Source organism: Hippichthys cyanospilos, chromosome 16 (assembly GCF_059441005.1).
Source record: "Hippichthys cyanospilos isolate Australia breed blue-spotted pipefish chromosome 16, RoL_Hcya_1.0, whole genome shotgun sequence".
NCBI classification, from domain to species: domain Eukaryota; kingdom Metazoa; phylum Chordata; class Actinopteri; order Syngnathiformes; family Syngnathidae; genus Hippichthys; species Hippichthys cyanospilos.
The window spans coordinates 17,559,975-17,579,141 of NC_142384.1; the positions used below are offsets into that span (position 1 = coordinate 17,559,975).

The 19,167-nt window shown below is 43.6% G+C and overlaps 2 protein-coding genes and 1 pseudogene across 2 annotated transcripts; all 3 read right to left on the bottom strand.

The window, feature by feature from the left end:
* Nucleotides 1-552: 552 nt before the first annotated feature.
* On the bottom strand, nt 553-6,977 carry mmd (monocyte to macrophage differentiation-associated). Its single transcript, XM_088437463.1, has 8 exons — nt 6,834-6,977; nt 4,075-4,114; nt 3,015-3,096; nt 2,751-2,911; nt 2,460-2,534; nt 2,288-2,389; nt 2,140-2,209; nt 553-1,717 (listed from the first exon to the last, which is right to left on the bottom strand). The coding sequence occupies exons 1-8, from the start codon at nt 6,880-6,882 to the stop codon at nt 1,526-1,528; spliced, it is 771 nt and encodes a 256-aa protein (XP_088293589.1). The 5' UTR covers nt 6,883-6,977; the 3' UTR covers nt 553-1,525.
* Nucleotides 6,978-7,068: 91 nt separating this feature from the next.
* Nucleotides 7,069-7,574, bottom strand: LOC148411101 (small integral membrane protein 36 pseudogene; annotated as a pseudogene).
* A 6,792-nt stretch (nt 7,575-14,366) lies between these two features.
* On the bottom strand, nt 14,367-19,035 carry tmem100a (transmembrane protein 100a). Its single transcript, XM_088437385.1, has 2 exons — nt 18,885-19,035; nt 14,367-16,162 (listed from the first exon to the last, which is right to left on the bottom strand). Exon 2 carries the CDS (start codon nt 16,126-16,128, stop codon nt 15,721-15,723), a length of 408 nt encoding a protein of 135 aa, XP_088293511.1. The 5' UTR covers nt 16,129-16,162; nt 18,885-19,035; the 3' UTR covers nt 14,367-15,720.
* Nucleotides 19,036-19,167: the final 132 nt, after the last annotated feature.

Consider the following 19,167-nt stretch of genomic DNA (forward strand, 5'->3'; position numbering starts at 1 on the left):
ATAAAGAACAGTAATTTTTTTAACGGGTGAATGGACGAATGAAGCGGTGACGTCAGGATTTAAATTAAGATTGTGGATTAAAGATCAAGAAAACATCAGGCGTCCACCTTACAAAAAGAAGTGGCGAAAACTGCCCCCCCCCCCAAAAAAAAAAAAAGTTATGCAGAATTTTGATGTAAGCTTCATGTTAAGTATGCTCATTTGAACTCATTTATAATGTGTTATGCTAACAGAACATTAGCATATGTTGGTATTAAGTGGGTGCATGCGTGGTCTAATTTACATAATCTATTATTGTAATGTCATAATTCATAATAGTAAAGGGGCAGTTTAAATAAATGTAAACACGCTTGAAAAGATTGCATGCATATTTTGTATTTTGAGTTTTCAAGCGCGCGCCATTGTAGCAAAAATAAGACGCAATTTGTAAGTCAATTTTGTCCCGTTAACACGTAAAGGGTCACGTTAAAAACGTCATCAAAACTCACCATCTCGTTAAAATAAAAAAAATTGAGACATTTTCAATATCAACGCACAAATAAAGACGATGCGTTTTGTTGATATGCTTTTATTGACAGTAAGAGAAAGATCATAGCACCACAAAGAGAAAACGGCAGCGGGAAGGCCAGGAATGTACAAAACACACAAACAGGAGGTGACGTACACTTCAAACAGGAAGTGACATCCAAGCAAACAAAGTGGCGTCCACCTCATACGGTAAGTGACGTCACGTGATAAACACGACCACTTAAATAATAACACTTCTGGAAAAGTCACTTGTCCATTTCTTCCATCCCCTACTCGTATGTTCAATTGTCTGCACAAGTACATTCGTTGCCCTAAATCGTGAAATAATTCAGTATACTAGTTCGATTACTGTCATTCCGGAGATTTTTTTTTTTTGTAGCGAACTGAATACCGTAGTAGGATATGGAAGAAAACCTCAAGCAGCTTATGAAAAATTGAACATTTCTTGAAATGCAGCAAAACGCCAGCTGGGGGAGTCAAACTGCCAAAACAATGTTTTTTTTTTGCCCTGCCACGTACAAATCAATCAAGCTGCCACCAGCATCTGATTGGTCTCTGCACCCTGAATGGCTATTTTAACGACAAAAAAACACGGCTCAGAATTTTTTTTTTTTTTTTTTACAAACCTCCAGAGGTTAGCGTGTCCATCAATACACGCACTTTTCAGCATGTGATTGGCCACCAGGCCACAGAATGGTTGTAATGAAATATCTAGACAATTAAATGGCTACAATTATTTTTGTAACTCAACATGATAATCCAAATTCCCGTGTGGGAATTGTTTTTCTCTGCTTGTGATTGGTCGCCTGCCTGCAAAATGCTTTGCAGAGTGGCTATTTATACATATCCAGACAAAGCTGGAAAATTGAGGTTAGCGCAACTTGCTAACAGGCATGTTAACCAAGGAAACTCGTGTTTTCCTTGGCGCATGATTGGTCGCTGGAATGACTGGTAAAGTGAGCGTCAAAGCTCCATTTGGTGTTAAACAATCCTCCGCTCAGGCGCTGTCGTGCGCTGGTCGGTAGAGGTACTTCCAGATGGCGTAGTAGTGCACGGCGGCCGCCAGCGCCACAAAGACGTGCCAAATGGCGTGGGCGAAGGGAATGACGCCGTCGCTCTTGAAGAAAATGACCCCGGCGCAATAGAGCGCCCCGCCGCACGCTAGCTCCTCCAAGCCCTCCGTTGTGTTCTGCAACAAAAAAAAAATTCGCGACATCAGCATCAACAACACAACTGCCACCAGGGGGCAGTCAAATCGCAACAAAACGAAAGCCTACCTTTACCAGGCCTAAAAACGTGCTCTGAAACCCTAACCTCGACTTAAAAACTGCACACCTAACTCTCGAAAGTCATTTGAAACATAATTGTTTGAAACCCTACACTATTTTGGAACTTAACATTAAAGCATGATTTGAAAGCTCGCCCTTTGTTGAAATGTTAACCTAGACGAGCTTAGGACTCTAATTTGAGAACCCAACTTGGAATGCGGAGCGGAGCTTCAACTCATTGACTGCCATTGACGGCAATATACGTCAACGATCTGTTAAAAGCGTCCGAGGCCTTGCTTGATTGAGCCTTGAAACCGTAACACAAGCCCGAAGCCGTACTGACCATTGAGGCGACGACGGAGGCGGGGAGGAAGCCCATGGTCAGGTAGGAGGCCAGCTCCAGCAGCTTGTACCTGCCAAAAAAAAAAAAAAACAATCACAGGACAGGCCGTGAGCGCTAGGGTCGCTGCTGCGGCATCTCGACCTCTGACCTCTCGTGGAAGTTGAAGACATAGAAGCCACCGCCGGCCGCCATCAACCACACCAGCCAACGCATGTGGCTCGCCACCGGGCCCAGCTCGCGAAGGTTCAACCTGAGAATCAGAAGATGAGGACGCGGTCTACGAGTACGGCGCTAATAGCGCGCGCGTGGCGGATTGTCACCAGGGCGTGTACGAGGCGGCGATGAAGACGTAGATGACCACGCGGTCGCACATGTGGAAGCAGTGCTCCACCTCCCTGAAAAACACACCGAGTAAAATTTATTATCACATACAAAAAAAAAAATGGAAACCTCATACTGGCTGGAAACCCGTTTTTTTAAGACACCAAGCCCCGACTTGAAAATCAGCACTTTTACCCCCCCCCCATCCTTTCAAAATGTGAAAAAAGTTCACATAGCCACCCAAGCTTGGCACCCAAGTTTTGGTGGTAGCCCCGCCCACCCCGCCTCACCTCATGTGACTCCTCTTCCAGGTGACCACATGAAATACGGTGGAGACCAGGAATAGGGCGCTAAGACCCAGGCCGTAGACCCAGGCCGTCAAGCGCTGCCAATCGTCGGCCGCCAGCCCATGCAGTAGCGCCGTCCCCGCCAGCGCCGGCGCGATCAGGAACTGCGCACAGACGCCGCGCACCAAATCAGGTACACCGTATAAAAAAAGGCCAAACACATATAAGGACCTAAAGAAAGGAGTGGAAGGCCAGACGGCGACTCACCGCGTGCGTGTAGCAGTTAGCGGCATGCTCGTAGCAGGTGGGCTGGTAGCGACAGTTGGCGGAAGGCCGTCGGTTCATGAATCTGAACGAAGAAAAAAATTGTCAGCAGTGATAGAATACTTTTGACCACCAGCTCAAACATCGGGGTCAATTTTGAAAACAAATGATGCAGCAACACGTGTAGACAATAGCGACATTCGAAGCCATGTCCTGTTTATGGTCTGTGAGAATCCATATTTCCGTAGCTTTGTTATGAAGGTTTGTTTGTTGTCCTCTACTGCCCCCGGTGGCTAAGGCGTGCGCATACAAAGACCCAATTAATTCAAGCATGACATCATAATGGAAAACAGTCTTTTACATTCCTCTGTGTCATCATTGTATGTTGATAAAGCGCAATAATGTGCCTGCATGAAATTAATAGCATTTCCAACCTTGATTTTAAATATAATCCTATTCAGAAATAATGGTTTACAAAAGTAGGTGTAGTTACTGAACAGTAGTGTTTTTATATTCGATCACTGCAGATGGCCATGAACCTTGACATACATTGTCTTTGCGATGCGTTTGTACAATGTCGCAGCTGCGTGTACTTTAACCAGTCAGGCTACACGTGTTTTGGACTAGGCCAACTCCTAGCATGTCAACATCAAATCAAAATTAAGTCATTTTTGGGAGAATGGCTTCTTGAAATAGATATTACAGATTAGATTAGAAAATTGCCTTTAATTACATTCCAAAGAATGATTTTATTGTTGAGATGTGTATCAGAAACGTGCAGTAGTATCGGTAATTGGTATCGGTTGATACTCGAGTTGTGAACTCATACTGGTATTGCAACACAAAAAAATTGGTATTGAAAATCCTCAAGTTGTAGTTTTATGCGGTACAAGATGGCAGCAAAGCACCTATCTAAATGAAACGGTTCTTTTCCTTTTAAACTGATTTTTTTTTAATCACTGTTTGCTGTCAATCGTTCAGGCGATGTTCAATGACGTCACACACGATGTGAATGAAAGCAAATTGGACAGGAAACAAAACGTTTTGTTTTTCCGTCGCTCACCTGTTGAAGCTGTTCGCCTTCATGACAGCGTCTTGCAGTCCTGAGCAGCAGAAAACAAAGATAATCACCAATTTAAAAGATGAGGTATGAAAGTGATGAATCAGTTTGGTCCACAACCCTTAATTAGCATTAGCTCGCCGGCTACACGCCAGCTAGCAGCTAACTCTCGCGACAACTCAAAGGCACCATTTTAATCTTTTCCTCCATAACATCGTGAATCAAGCGTTCACTGGCTGCTAAGCCTCAGAGGTAGAAAGAGCCATGAGAAGCTGCCACTCCCGGCCGGATGGCCAAAAGAAGCCGGCGAGGAAGCAGAGGAGGCCGGCCGGTTTGCTCCAATGGACCACGCCCGCCCCCGCCTTTGTTGCCGCACTGCGCGTGCGCTAAACAAGAGTCTAGTGAGCGACAGCAGATTTGGCCAATAAACAGCGAGGAGGAGGCTGAGTTTTCGACCAATTGGTTAGAAGAAAGCGTGGCTTTAATGTAGGCGTCAGACAATGCAAAATGTTTATATGCAGTTTTGGGGGTAACTACTAACATATTAGTCATAAACATATAAAATATATTACTTTCACTTTAAGCAGCTGCCTAAGTACAAAATTCCCCAAATATCTCAAAAAGACTAGCTCATTCAGTGCCATAGACATTGAAGATTCCACACAATCTCACACAGATACTTATTTTTATTTTTTTTGTAATTACTTTGAGTAATTAAGTACTGAAGTATTTTTTAGGTATTAAGTACCAAAGTAAATAAACGCATTTTAAATAATCACTCAAGGGTTAGTGACTAAGTACTGTGATATTAATAGTCAACACTTGAGTACGTAATTGATTAATTTAGTGCTGTACTTGATTGTCTAATGTCATTGATTGCTTTAGTACCTAAAATTATTTACTTAATTTATATTGCGTATTTTAGGAAAAAAAAAACGGAAAATGTAAATTAGTACCGTGGATTGAATGTTTGGAAATGTATTAGCATTTTTCTTCATACGTTTCCATGATGATAAATGGCACTTGTTACTTAGATGTGACGTGGCCTTCCAGATGGCGCTGTAGTCATTATTACGTAAGCACGCTTTGATGAGAGAAATAAGAGTGTTTATGTAAGGACAATCCTCTGCTTTTTGGCCAATGAAAAGCTCTTGCTCGCCAACTCGTCCTTCTCAACCAACAAATAAATAAATAAAGCCCAAAATGACATATGAAAATCGTTATTCACAATCGTGGAGAAATTTGACTTAGCATTTTACATTATACGTTAGCATTTAGCTAATGTTTTTGTGTTAGTTCGTTTTGGTGTCTTTTCATCCTCTCTTTTACTGCGTTTGAGGTCTTGTCTGTTACGTTTTCGTTTTTGAATGGGACCGTCGATAGTCAACAGCAACAAGGCAAAAGTATCCGTTCTTGCTTTTGGAGCGCTCCCATCTTTAAGAAGCACTCTCGGAATTACATAAGGGCTCCAACCAGACTTAACCAAATGTTGGAGCCTAATCCGTGAAAGACAGCCAATCGGGATGTTGACATGGAAGTTAAAAATTTAGATCCAGCTGATAAAATTGTAACCCTTGGGTGCTTCATGACAACCCCACTTTTTCAAAATCTGATTCATTTACGACCTTTCTAAATAAAAAGGATGGTAAACCTAAGGCCTGTAAGATATTACAGAGATGTGTTACTTCCTGCCCTGTAAATGGTCAAAGGCCTGCGCAAAGTATGAAGTTACAACCCATTTTTAAAACGAATTCATTTACGGCCATTCTTCCAAATAGTGGTTACAAAGGCGCCAAAATAAAACAGACAACAAAGTCTCGATCCAACTGATGACTTTGTCGCTTTATGAGGGATTTCTGAGAATCAGATCAAAACTGATTGCTTGATTTATGACCCCTCTAGATCAACAGGGTGGCAAATTTTGCACAAAGTATAAACCATTTCCAAAACATTGATTTATGACTTTACTAAATCAAAATATCAGTGTAAGGACATCAAATTAAGGCTGGCAAGATCTAGATGCACCTGATGAATTTGTGGCTCTTGAGCGTTTTATGACACCACTACATAAAAAAAACAGATTAATTTATGACCTTTCTAAATCAGTAAGGTGGTAGACTTAATGCCTGTAGGATATTAAAAGGACGTATGAATTTCTGCCCTGTAAATGGCCTGCACAGAATATAAAGAACAAGCCATTTCCAACATGATTTGGTTTATGACCGTTGCAGATCAAACTAGTGGTGTTACAAAGGTACCAAAATAGACACCAAAGTCTAGATCCAACTGATAAATATGTGACCCTTGATTGATTTATGACAACCCAACAGTCAAAACTTGCTTGATTTATGACCTCTCTAGATCAATGGGGTTGTCTGCACAAAGTATAACCCCTTTCGAAAATTGATTTATGACCTCTCTATATCAAAATAGTGGTGTAAAGATGTCCAAATGAAGCAGACAAGATCTCGAAGCACCTGATAAATTTGTGACACTTTATGACAACCACGCTTTAAAAAAGACGCTAGATTTGTGGCCTTTCTTGAGCTGGGGAACGCGGTAACAACGGGCGTCTGTGAGGGTAGTCCACATTCCCGTTGAGACCTGACAAGGTTTATTGCCCTTCGTGGAGGGGTCAAAGACCTGAGCGGCGCGGCGCAGCGCTCAAGGATAAGGTTACGCCCTTCCCGCTTAAAGCGAGTCTATCTTCAGCTGCTTTTATTGCCCACCTGGGCAACATTTCTCCGAATGTTTTCGCTCACCGTAATCCCGCGGCGTCAAAACAAGCGCGCGCCTTATCAGTTGTGACATCTGACATGGGAGCAGACTGCCGGCTTTGGCTCGGGGATCCTTGAGCGGGATTTCACGTGCGCGCACGCTTAAGGAGGCCGACACATGTCCCCCGACCCGGGCCGGTTCCGACGTAAAGCAAAAAAGGGAAAGTGAGGAAAGAAAAGCTACGGGGGACGGGGGGGACGGGAGACGGGGGGTCCGGCCGGCCCGTCAAACCATGGTGCTCTTCTTTTCGCGAAAGTCCGCGTGCGAGGGCTCGTGGTAGGTGGCGATCATGTTGGCGGCGTCCCAGCGCGCCACCGGCGCCGGGGAGCTCTGCATGACCACCAGGCGGATGGGCGACTGGGTGGGCTGCGGGTCGGGCGCGTACTCCTTGGTGGGGTCCTTGCCCCGGCAGTCGTACATGATGCAGGAGATGAGGAAGACGAGGAGCAGGATGACGTAGCTGGCGATCAGGATGCACAGGTTGAGGGTGACCGGGTCGATCTCCTGGTAGTTTTCCAGAAAGCCCATGACGTCCGCCGCCGCGCGCCCGTCGCGAAGCTCAACCGCTTGAGATGGCGCCGGCCGCCGCCGGGCCGCCTGCCCGTCCTGCCGCCTCCATTTTCTGCTTGGCTTAGCCACGCAAAGACTTTGACGGACGCCGCTCCTCCCTCGCCCCGATCGTCGGCTCGCTTTAACAAGATAAGCCGCAACTCCGTGACAGATTCTCGCTTATGTCATTCCGTGGCCCGCATATATATGTGTGTGTAAGTGCGTGTGCGTGTGTGTAAGTGTGCGTGGCGTAATCTTAATCTCGATTGTGAGCGGGGATTGGCGGCCGCGGCCATCTGGCCAAATACCGGGTCGGGGTGCGGCAAAGAAGCTCAGGTTAGCATGCTAGCAAGTAAAGAAAGCTGTGGGAGTTTTTTTCCATATCCTTCATGTCCAAGTCTCCAGTCTACAGCCACTATGCAGGGCCCAATTTTGGTACCAAGACACGATATATGCCGGCCTAAACGGGCCGTCTTTCACTTGTTTGGGTAAAGTTTGCTGCAACTTGCTCCACATCAGCTAGCTAGCGTCTGAAAGTCGGGCCTGGAAATGAACACAAATTAATTCATGACCAGAGGTGGGCAACTTCAATTTTTTTGCTGGTCAGACATTCGTCAGAGCACCGCCCCTTTATGTCATCGCCAGTCCGTCTTTTTTTTTTTTTAAATACAGGTAACGAGAGTGCAATTAGCGATCATGTCCACTGCATGTCGTTATCATGCTTTACATGACTCTCAAATGGTGGATGTCAGTTCTCATTTATAACTGCCTGCACTACAACAATAGAAGACAGTTTGATTAATATGTCTAAATTTGTCTAAATTTCATCTGTCACATACACAAGTGAAACAAAGGATTACTGAAGTTGAATTTACTAAAAAAAAGTCTTTAATTAGGGTGTTAAAAAATTGAATCAATCAGAGAAAGAATTCAGATTTGTTTTGCATTCCCAGGATGCTCTTATCAGCAAGAAACCTGAAACCAGGACTAAGACAGGGGGCAACTACAAATAAATTCCTGATAAAATTAGCAGTGTTTGAGCCGTTATACCTACGGATGAAAATTACAATTCCGACATGTATTTTATTTATTTTTTTAGCATTCCCAACATTCATTGTTTCATCGCATTACTTGGAGGGATTATAAGCGCCTGTCACTCATCGTGTTTTTGGATGAAGCATTCAAACACTGTAATCTGCTTGTGTTCGAGCCACAAAATGTATTTAGTAGAGCCATGGCAAAAAAAAAAAAAAAAAAAGGATCTGGATGTTATTGCGGCGCGTAGGCTACAGGGGTCAGCATCGAGTTAATAATCACCCAATTGAAGAGTGCAGCGCAACAACTATGACCTCATTCTCTTTGGCAAACGTTCTCTTTCTCCTCCTGCTTCTCCCCATCACCTTTCTTCTTTTCTTCATTCTTCTCCGACACAGACACACGTCTCCTATTTAGACTCCTCCCGGTTTTCGTCAGATGGACAAATGTGTTGAAGGATGTCCAGGGCAGTTGTTGTCGGTTTGGTTGCGCGAGTGTTTGTCCATCTGGCGCCCGGTGCCAGGCGGTCCAAGCGCCGCCCGCGGGGAAGAGGAAGTGTACGCAGCAGCTTTGTTGTTTCTTCGAAACATGACCGGACTCCTAGGAAAAACTGACCCCATGACGCACGACCACTATCGCCAAGAGTTACCTTGGAAAACTAACTTCAAACCTAACTAGGGCTGCGGCTATCGAATAATTGTTCTCTCAATATTATACTGAACATCAAATGATCGGGCAGTTCACTCACTAGAAACATAAGTGAGCTTTTAAAGAAATACATCCCATTTGGTTTATTAAAGTTTTGTCAAAACGTTCACAATTTTTGCTAATTAAAACGGCACACCTGAGTAAGCCCGCTTTGTTAAAAAGTGATCAGTAGGAACAGCAACTTTGAGTCGGACTATTTACATAGAACTGCCTTTGAAAAGTAATCTGTCGGCTGAGGAGTGAAATACGGCTAGCCGCTAACACGCCACTGCTAATTTTGCGTTTTTAGATTTTATTTGAACCTAAATTTTACTCTTTATGAATGCGATTTAAAAGACATATATTCCCATTGAGTTCATGAAACAAAGCGATGTCTGCTTTCAGTTTGCTAGCTAAAACAGCACATTTGAGTTAGCCTGGTTTGTTCAAATGTAATCAGTAGGAATAACGCCTGTGTCAGGTGAGTTATTTGCGTCTGTTAAACTCCCTTTGGAAAGTAATCCCACGGGTCTCGCCGGCATATATGGAGGAGTTGAGCGCCATTAGCAGCTAATGTCCAGTGCTACTCGCTGCTGCTAGCCGCTAACATTGAAGCTACCGCTAATCGCCGGTCTTGAGTCTTCGTTAAGCATCCTTGATTAGCATAACTAGCAATTGTACTAGATTTCAAGAGACCATAACTCCCCAAATATAGGACGTCTCTGTGTATAGGATGCACTCTTAATTTTAGGGTCAAATTCTGGTATTTTCTATCGTGTTTAGGACGTACCCACACTTTAGGCCTTCATTTTTGGGGAAAAAAGTGGGGAATTACGGTAATACCCAAAGCAGGAAAAAAATGCTTCAAGCTTTTTTGTTTTGAACCAGGGTTTAACCATTAAATGTATGTCATTTTTTGGATTACTTGATTTTTTTTTTTTAATAACTAAGTAAATAAGTTACATTACAAGTTACTTTAGGAGCATAAACCCCTAAATCATCTTAACATCAAAAAAACAAAAAACAACACATGGTTTTGCCCAGCGGGGAGTCGTAAAAGCGGCGCCCGGCCATTGTGCGTCGCACGTCATCGCGGCCGCCCATGAAGGAATGTTTGCAGCTGACGGTTGCCAAAGAATCCCGAGCCGAGCTCATCAACAACCACCTCCTGCCGTGAGCACCCCCCCCCCCAAAAAAAAAGAGAAAAAAAACTTTGTGTCAGACTGTTGGCTTTGTATCATCGACATACTTGATGTTAAATCAGAATTTGGTCAAGGCTGTGCGGGCCTTTGGGATAGCGTGCAGGGGCCGGATGTGGGCCACGGGCCATATGTTGCCCACATGTGCTGTACATCTTGGGTGGCTCTGGGGGAAAAAAAGTGCAGCAAACAAAAACATCTGGTGCTCATTTGGGAACCACACCAAAATTCTTCTGGACTGGCTTGGCTGTTCAGCACATGGCAGAATAAAGAAAGCCCTCCGTGTGTTATTTCCTCAAAGTGCGTTTGTGTATTTTTGCTAGCGGGGAATGGAATTTGAAAGCGCCCTCAATTAACAAATCCTCATCTACGTGAAGATGGCCGAAAAGAGGAAGTGAGATACTGGAGGTCAATTTTCACCACTGACTGCATTTCCTGTAATATTAGTAGCTAACTTGCTATATTCCCGTCAAGCTTCATTTTTCGATGCTTGCACTATCTATATGCTAAACAAGATTCTTCAAAGCTAATTTGTTTTGTTCCGTCAGCTATCATGCTTCATTTTTAGATGCCATCCCCTTAACTAACACAGATCTTATCTTACAGGGCTAACACTTGTTATATTCTTCTAAGCTAACTTGCTATATTACCGTCAGTTAGCAGGCTTCATTTTTAGATGCTGGCACTTGCTATATCCTTAGCTAACACAGGTCTTATCTTACATGGCAAACACTTGTTATATGATTCTAAGCTAACTTGCTATATTCGCGTCAGCTATCAAGCTTCATTTTTAGCTACGTATATCCTTGGCTAACACAGCTCTTACAAGGCTAACACTTGCTATATTCTTCTAAGCTAACGTGCTATATTTCTGTCAGCTAGCGCGCTTACTTTTAGATGCTAACACTTGCTAACACAGCTCTTTTCTTAGATTCTATCTTGCAAAAGCAAAGAAGACAAAAAACACAAATGAAACAAAAAACAGCTTAACAAAGAAATAAATAATAAAAAAAAGTAAAGAAATAACTAAAATGCGATACCAAAAAAAAAACAATTGAAATAAAAAAATCCTAAAATCTAAAAGAACTATAACTAAAATCAATTACAGGAATACTGAAAAAAAAATACAACAAATAAAGGACTACCCCTCCTCGAATGGTCACCTTACGAAAGTTTCACACGAATACATTTTTCTGTATTTGAATTCCCACCCAATACAAATGTTGCTCATACGCACATTGTGTCTTTATCCCCTCAGCTAGCTCCAAGCATGAAAATACTAAAGCACTATTGTCCTTTTGACTATTTGTCCAACGGGTCAGCTCAAGTGTCAGATGTTGAAAGCGTCAGCTGAAGACAGCGTGTCTTTGAGCTCCGGAAGAACTTTGTGAGGCTGATGTGTCCGAATGCGGGCGGGGCGGGACCGCCTCGGGGAGCCCGCGCCTCAACGCTTGGCAGGACATGAAGGAGTTTCGACCGGGGCGGACCATGACGTTTTTGCGCTGCTCAAAAGTAGTCCATAAAAAAAAAAAGAAAAAAAAAACTCTTCTTGTTCTAGCCAGCGTGAGAGCATCAAGGATGTAATGGATTAACTTAGCAGTTTAGTAATTTTCTAACTAAATTAATAGGTAGTAACAATGTCAGCGATTATTTGAGTTCTTTGTTACTTAATTGATTTCTAATTAAGGGCCAAAGTAATCAATTACTTTAGGCAGTATATTCCTAAAGTAATCAATTGAAGATTGTAGGTAGCTGTTGCTTCTTGTTCCAGTTCATTTGCTCTTAATTTGAAAAGATGCGAGTAGTTATATTTGCTGCTAGCTACAGATACCGCTAAAATCTCATGTACCCCCTTTTCTTTGCGTAACCCAATTTGAGAAGCATAGTTTTAGTCATTTTAGTCATTTTTCGCTTTTTAATAAACAGAAAATGTTTTAGATTTTCAGATGAAAGGAAGGGATTTGTCAATTAATCATTTGTCACTTAAGGGGACTGAATTCTAGGCACTCCCTGCTGGTGTGAGGACAGGAAGTGTGGCACACACACACACACACACACACACACACACACGTAGAGCAAGAGTTTGGCTCACCTTCCCGGCCGCCGCTGACGTGACTTCCTTCCAGTGGGCGTCGGCGTCAAGGAGGTGGCCTTCCTTCAAACATCCTGCAGAGTCGCCGCCGCCGCCTCCGTTAACGCGCGTCACGTCGCCTTGCGACAAGCCCTAGTGGCTGCTTTTGGGATAGCGGATGAAATCCCAAGCGATCTGATTGGACGAGGAAGTGAACCCCCTTTTATTCAATTCAAAGTCGACCATTTTGGCCTACTGTAAAACTGCTAGCTTAATGCGTGTATACAATGTGAAACGCCACAGACAGGCTAATGGAAATTAATCGTCGCAGTAATTCAAATTTTCCATAGTGCTATTAGTACGTAAGCACGCTGAACAGCAGCTAGCGATGAGACAACTAATTGCTTATCAAATCGACTGTTTTGATACTTTTTTTTTTCTTAAAACTGTCCAAATCCTCAAATTTCAGCCTCTCAACAGAACATCTCTGGTTGCTGGGGTTCCTCTATGAAAGCCGACCGTTTTCTTTTTTCAAAATAAGACACTTGCGAGCATCTGCTTTTACTTTGTCAAAAAGTTGGCAAAAACATGTTGATCATCGCTTTCCAGATGTTACAGATCAAAGCAATGACGGAGTCGCCATCGATTTGTGCGTCGTCAAGACCGCCCCGAGAACAAGACGTTATCGGGGCCAGAGACTATTGACACCGGACCGGTCCGTGACTTTTGGAGGTCCGGACTCTCAAAGACTATTTTTTTTTGAGTTCAGACTTGCAATCCTAACATTTTATATATATATATATATATATATATATATATATATATAAATAAATGAGTCGTATGGCTCGTATCTTAAATTTTTGTTTGTATCCGAAGACCAAAACGGAATGATCAAGTGACAGCTCGTAATTCGAAAAAGTCCGCTCGTGTGAGTGTGTACGCGAGAGATTTCCAGTTTGTGTGCATGCAGGTTGCGGCGCGGCCTTTGACGCAAGCCGGCCGTCGAGTTGTAGTGTCGAGTATCACGCAGACGCATAGCAACGCAAAGGCTGCCTATAAATAAACGTCCACGGGCCGGTTATTTCCGACCCGGTCAAACCGGGGGCTCGCTCTTTCTTTTTCCCCCGCGCACCATTTGACTTTTGCATTCATTTGACGGGGGTGTCCAAACTACGGCCCGGGGGCGATTGCCGGCCCGCCGTCATGATTTTAGCGGCCTGTGGTATCTGTAAAAATTACCTTTTGACATGGTCCGCGTGTTAACTCGACTCCTGGTGGAAATTTTGACCCAACTCGGGCTTTTTGATGTTTTTGATTTTTAATATCTAATGACGAGCATACAAAAACGCGCTAGCGGGCTAAACTATCGCATGGATTGTCAAAACATGACAAGTTTCAATATGCCACACCGCTGTCCTTTCTAAATGCTTGCAAACGGGAGGTCGAGAGGGAGGTGTCAAATTTAGCCCATGTCAGGCTCAATTACAGCCATTTAAAAGTGGAAATATTGTCAGTATTCAATATTGGACATATTGAAAACCCCATGTTTTATCGACAATTTTATTGCAATAATCCTTTCAACGGCAACTCGGCGCAATAGAAGTTTTTGTGTTGGCACCCCAAGACCACCGGGTGGCGCCAATGGCCAACTTATGACATTTGCAAGCCTTTCAATAACTTCGATGATTGTCTTAGCCTGGACTCCCATAATGTCAAAAGTCATAATACTCGAATTATGACGTAATAAATATTCCTATTTCAATTTCATAAACATGTAAATATACAGTGTAGTTACTCTTGCGATTATCATTTTTTTTACTATTTTAATACATGAAGTACATAGGTTGACGCCCACCAAAAAATACATATGAACACAAGGTTCCTGCAGGTGTCAGCAAATCTCTTTTAATGCCTTGACAGGAACAGTACGTTTTCCTTTTCGAACCAAGAACAAATTAATTGGAACATAACACAACTTTCTATGTATTCCACTTTATTCAAATGGTCGTACATTTTTTTTTTACATACAAAAGATGACTCCTTGTGTTGGGAACACTTTAAAAGTCATTAGGATTATTTTGCATAATTCTGACGAACATAATTGACACAATGATGAAAATGTGTCAAGGCACATTTGGAGGAGTTCATAGTGGTAAAATGTGACTTGATCTCAAATCTTGGACTTGATTCGATTCATCACTACATTTAGAAGATGAATCTCACCGCTCATCTCAAACATTTCCCACGCAAACGTGAGACCGATTTTATTGTTTGAGAATCGTTTGACACGTTTCGATTGTCTCTTAGAACAGTCGCACTTAAAAGGGGGCTGCTAAGATTTTTAACAGGATTTCTGGCGATATCAGCAAATCTCATTTAATGCAGTGACAGGAACAGTACATTTATTTTTCACATTAAAAGCACATGACCTACAATATGAAGCAACTTACTGATGTTATAGTAATCACGTTTTTATATTACCATGATCGTAATTAGTGATGAGATTATCCAGCAGAGGAGCCAGATTTGTTTTTCGTACAAAAAATATTTGTGTTGGATTAGTTGGGGAAGAAAAAAAATCACAGGGTGCACACAGGAAGGCAAATCTAATTTATGGCTTTTTGTGGGACAAGGAAAGTGTGGTTTTCTTTTCAAATTAAGATCAAATCAATCGGAACAAAAAGCAACGTTGCTAAATTATCAATAACTTATCATTGCCATTATATTGTCATGTTGATTTTCTGGCAGAGGATCCAGATTTCGTTTTTTCATACAAAAACTATTTACGCTGGTTAGGGGGAAAAAATATTACAGTGGGTACACAGGAAAGCAAATCAAATTTACAGCAAGAAAAGTGTAGTTTCCTTTTCAAATTAAGAGCAAATCAATTGGAACATATATATATATATATATATATATATATATATATATATACATATATATATATATATATATATATATATACATATATTTGTGCTGGTAAGGGGGATACTTGGCAAAAAAAATGAGAACTAAATGCAAAGTTGGTAGCATTGGGTACCATCAGTTCACGCTGCAACGTGACGTCCATGTAAAATGTTTGAAGGGGTCAACAAGTCATCCTGGACTCGGACAAGTGCTTGAGTTTCGTTCCCGCATAAAAGATATGAAAAGTGAATCGGAACTTTGTTGGGGACCTTCTCTTCCTTTTGCACGGAATCCGCCATCGTTCGAGCGCACGTCGAGTCTAGTGGAGTCTTCCAAAGGTCTTGGTCTAGCGAATGCCAAAACCGCCCGCAGGAGTCCCATTGAGCAGAGTCACGTGACCCGGGGTCCCCCGCCTCCGGCGGTTCACGTGAAAAGTCTCCTCTGATCGGTCACCAGCACGGTCTGGCTCTCGCGCCGCCGCTCCTTCTTTCGCTCCAGCCGGACCCTCCAGCAGAGGGCGCTGGCGGCCAGCAGCGCCAGTCCGGCCGCCAGCAGCACCAGACCCAAGTAGGAGATGGTGGATCCGTGCGAGTTGAAGCTGTACGCCACCGCCGTCACCACCACGCCGGCGATCAGAACCACCACGCCGAACGGCACCGTGCAGCGGTAGCACGACAGCTCGGCGCCGCCCGTGGCCGCCGCCAGTTGGACCTCGTTGACCAGCGGGATGCTGACCGTCGCGGCGGGCGCGTCGCCCGCCCCGCTTTTCCCGGCGCCGTCCCGAGCGCCGTCTTCCGGCATGGCGCGGTCCGGCGGGGTCTCCGGGGTCATGGGCGAGGCCGCGTCCTCAATCGGGTCCGCCCGCCTGCGGGGGCGACATGTGGTTTTGTTCCATTGAAAGTTCCTTCCGTTGCAACTAGAACTGACTAGAACTATCCAAAATCGGTACCGCTTCTTCGCTTTCCGCCTAGTAAAAACAATAACCCAACAAAAATAACCCAAGTTGGGTCTAAAAGGGACCAACAGCATTCGTGATGAAAGATTTAAGATGAAAGAATAAGCCAATAAGTTACGGAGTGCGCGTTGAACCCGTTTTGGTGATTTTTTTTTTCCTTTTTTGGACCCAATTGTTTTTAAAGTTCAGGGTTTGGTGTTTTCTTTTCGACTCAAAAGAAGGGAGGACCAAGAGTTTTCGGAAGACCCGTTTTCATACGCGGTAAAAATACCAGAACGTGAGCCTCAAATGAAGGGCGGGCCCTATATTTGGGGAATTACGGTAATCCCGCGCGGCCGGCCCCATGAAAACGATCGAGGGGGCGCCGCCGCAATCAACGAGCGCAGACTCCGAGTAGGCCGGTTTTCCTCCTGTGGCCGAGGCCCTTCGGATCTCCCGTTTGGGGCCCGCCCGGGCCAGCCGGGCCCCGCGCGCCCACGGGGAACGTTGAGGAAGGTCCCGGAAAGCGCGTCATCAACAACGAGCGAGGCTCCCGCAGATGTTTGTCGTCAGAATTCCCGGCGAGGCGTCGGCGGGCGTCGCGGCGAACCCGCGTAACCCCCGCATTCCGGGCCGCCCCCCGACCCGGGCCCGATGACGCAGGAGCCTCCGGGCCGGCGCGAGCTGAGACATTCCCCGGAGAGCGCGGGAGATGACATTACGAGCCGGGGCGGCGGGGCCCCCCCCCCCCCCCCCCCCCCCCGCGGCAAAAGTTCAACTCGCCCGTCCGCACATGTTTGGCTTTTGTTTGCGTTGGGAGATTGCAAAATGCGACCGCAGCTGGCCCTGATTAATCATCCAATTAGTTTCACAACATTTCCCCCGCGCCGTGTTCCAGGATGAACTGAGCAACTCGCTTACCTTGAAAAAGTCAGCTCCTTATCTTTTGCTACCTTTATTGCCATTATGTGTTTTTTTGGGCCGTGTTTGGGTCATTTTCTTCCACGTTATTATTTTATTCAAAGGGTGGCACCATCCTACGAGCGCCATAGCGAAGTGGGCGTGCCACGTCGAATTTTCACGTTGTCAGCTTCTGGGTGAAATTTCAGCTCCCTGCTGCCTTCTTTCAACGCTCAAAGTAAAGAGCAAAGGATTGGACAGAAACACTACATTAAAGTGTAGAGAAAATATGTTCAATTACTTGATCGATCGATTGAAAAGAAGGAGATGACTTATTTTTTTTAAACGTCCGTTTATGTTTTTCTTCGTTTTTTAACCTCATGTCTCCTAAACTAGAACAGTGGTTTTCGAATGGGGATACGTGAGATTTAGAACAGGCTTTCTGCAGGAATCAGCAAATCTTTTGTTAAAAGCCTTGACAGGAACAGTACATTTTCCTTTTCAAATGAAGGGCAAATGAATTGGAATAAAACACAGCTTTCTATGTATTCTACTTTATTCAATTGTGCATTTTTTTTCTCATCCAAAAGATGACTCCTTGTGTTGGGAACACTGTGAAATATTTTTTCTGCCAAGTACAGAGGAAACAGCACAAAGAATTTTTGGGCGAAAAAAAGAACTTGCTGTGCCTTGACATGTCAGATTTGATCACGTTTCCAAACTATTTATTTTTTGCTGCGTTATCGCCAAGCGTATTTTATCCAGCGACACAAAACAACAATCGCATAACGTGGTTTATTTCTGACTCGTCATGGACAATTGCGTAAGGAATGACCGCACAAATTTGTGTAAACGGGGGTTCCCAAGCTACGGCCCGCGGGCCACTCACGGCCCACTTCCACATTTTTGTGCTCTTAATTGCTCTTAATTTGAAAATTGCTCTTAATTTGAAAAGAATAATCTCAATTTTCTCACTGAATTAAAATGCATTAATTTTGATTGATACTTAAAGGCATGCAAAGGAGCCACTATAAAAATATAGCAATCAAATATTTAATGTTCTATTTTATTTGCTCTTAATTTGAGAAGGTTTTGGGTTAGTTTCTGTCTAGAATAAAAAAAAAAACTAAAAGTTATAGAAGTTATAGCATGTTTTAAAAAGGAGTCACATACACAATTTAGCAGCATGTTACTCTGTGTTGCAATTGATTTGCTTTTAATTCGAAAATAAAACTGTGCCGGTCCTGTCTCAGCATTCAAAAGCATTAAACCCATTTGCTAATTCCAGCAGGATCCCTTTTAAAAACTCACGTTGAGAACCTCTATTTTTTTCCCATAATCTAAAAACAGTGTTAAAAAAAACACAATTATGGCTCAAAACTAGAAACACATACCAACCAAAAAAGGTGTCGTTTTGTACAAGAAAACTTAAAACGTTTGTTTGATTTGTATAAAACAAAACAGAAAGTTGGGTCGAATTGACGCAAATATTGAGTCAATCCTTTTTTGACCTTTTTTTTCTTTTGTCTTTATCGTGTTTTCTATCTAATAACCGCAGCACTCTTATTCTACTTCGAGGTCCGAATTAAGGAAGCAAGCAATCGTTATTTTCTACACAGCAAACATCTCCCACATTTGATTGGATGCATTAATTGTAGTACACGTGAGGAAACTCATTTTCCATCTCCACAAGAAAAGTCTTCGAAGTTCAGCTGCGCAGTAAAAAAAAAAAAGAAAAAAAAAAGTGTCTCACCTGGAATTCGAAATCCATGTCTGTTCTGGAGTCGAAGTGGACTTCTCCCGTTTTCAAACTTGCGTCGCGAGTAACGAGAAGATTTGATTTGGGTTCGAGTTGCGCATTGTCGCTGCGCGTCTCATTCATGAGTACGCTGGTCGCTCTCGAAACTCACACTGACGTCACACCGACTCGCTTCCATTGACAACGCAACGCGTGTGTCAGTTTGCACACACGAGATGAAAATCTGCTGTTTCCGCTCTGGAATTACGCAATAAAAGCACACTTGGTGCAGGGAGAC